Source organism: Echinops telfairi, unplaced genomic scaffold, assembly GCF_000313985.2.
Source record: "Echinops telfairi isolate 266 unplaced genomic scaffold, ASM31398v2 ScPeMD7_28;HRSCAF=97, whole genome shotgun sequence".
In the NCBI taxonomy this organism is placed as follows: Eukaryota; Metazoa; Chordata; class Mammalia; order Afrosoricida; family Tenrecidae; genus Echinops; species Echinops telfairi.
The window spans coordinates 4,364,805-4,365,969 of NW_022103925.1; the positions used below are offsets into that span (position 1 = coordinate 4,364,805).

The window sequence follows — 1,165 nt, forward strand, 5'->3', positions numbered from 1 at the left end:
GGACACCGTGGCTGCATCCATGGGCTGTGAGGATGGCGCAGGGCCGGCGGTCTCTTGTTCTGTCCTCCGTGCACCCACCACCACCCATCACGCTGGTCTTCTGTATCTTGTTTAAGGGCCTGTGGCCCTTTCGTTTGGCGGTTGTTGGGTCCCCATCCCACTTGCTGGGAAGCACCATCGCCACGAACTTGAAAAATTCAACTGTGGCTTGACGATGTCAGACCCTCTCTTCTGGTTTCCAGGGAACACCAGGCCCGGTGGCGAGCCTTCGAGAGCAAGCTGCGAAGAGGGCTGGTCAGCCAAGGAGAGGAGAGGGCGCTCTGGGCTCGCAGGAGGAAGGAGAGGTCAGGGGCGGGGGAGGGGTGGGCTGGGGTGCCTGGGCTGGGCTGGGGGGCAGATGGAGGGGCATCCTGGGAAGTCTTGCTCACACAGGCCGGCCTTTCCTCTCATCTTTCCAAATTCAAACCGGAACTCACTGCCGGCTCCAACTCACAGCGACCCTGTGGGGCAGGTAGAACGGCCCTTGCAGGTTGAACTGCCCTTGCGGGTTTCCAAGGCGGTAAGGAGCCCTGGTGGTGTCGTGGGGATGTGTTGGGCTGCCATCGGCATGGTTGGCAGTTCAAGACCACAGCAGCTCTGCAAGGCGGAGACTGGGCTTCCTACTCCTGCAAACACTTACAGTCTCGGAAGTCCGGGTTTGTATGTTTGAAGTCTGTATGGGAGCAGAAGGCACCCTCTCTCCCCCGGGGAGCTTGTTAGCACCATTCGTAGCCCACGACATCACCAGACCGTCAATCTTCATCCTCAGTGGGTTTAGATAAGCCGGTTGCTATCAGCGATGAGAACCTTCTTCTCTTAACACGGTTAGCATTTTAAGGACTATACTTATTTTAATGAGCGGCGTCTTTTCGGGGAGACACCATCAGAAAGAGGAGTCCTCCTGACGACGTTTCCAAAATCAGACCTAACTTCTGGCTCGGCTGAACTGCGGCTGCTTCTCTTGTGTACCTCAGAGGAGAATGATTCAGAGACAGCCTCGGCCTGTAGATGGCTTCCTGCCTTAGTAGCATCAGGCTTCCACTCCTGCCTCATTAGCACCCTCTTGTTGCTGAGGCTGGGTGAGCAAATTGGTTGTGGCTCCTAGCACCCCTGTGCACAGCAGAAC

The 1,165-nt window shown here is 57.0% G+C and overlaps 1 protein-coding gene across 1 annotated transcript in view; it reads left to right on the forward strand.

The window, feature by feature from the left end:
* The window catches only part of EVC2 (EvC ciliary complex subunit 2), a 113,501-nt gene that overhangs the window by 109,007 nt on the left and 3,329 nt on the right, over nucleotides 1-1,165 (forward strand). Inside the window, exon 19 of the mRNA XM_045289481.1 lies at nucleotides 243-344. Within this exon, the coding sequence (XP_045145416.1) occupies nucleotides 243-344 (102 nt within the window). The remainder of the gene's footprint in view (nucleotides 1-242; nucleotides 345-1,165) is intronic.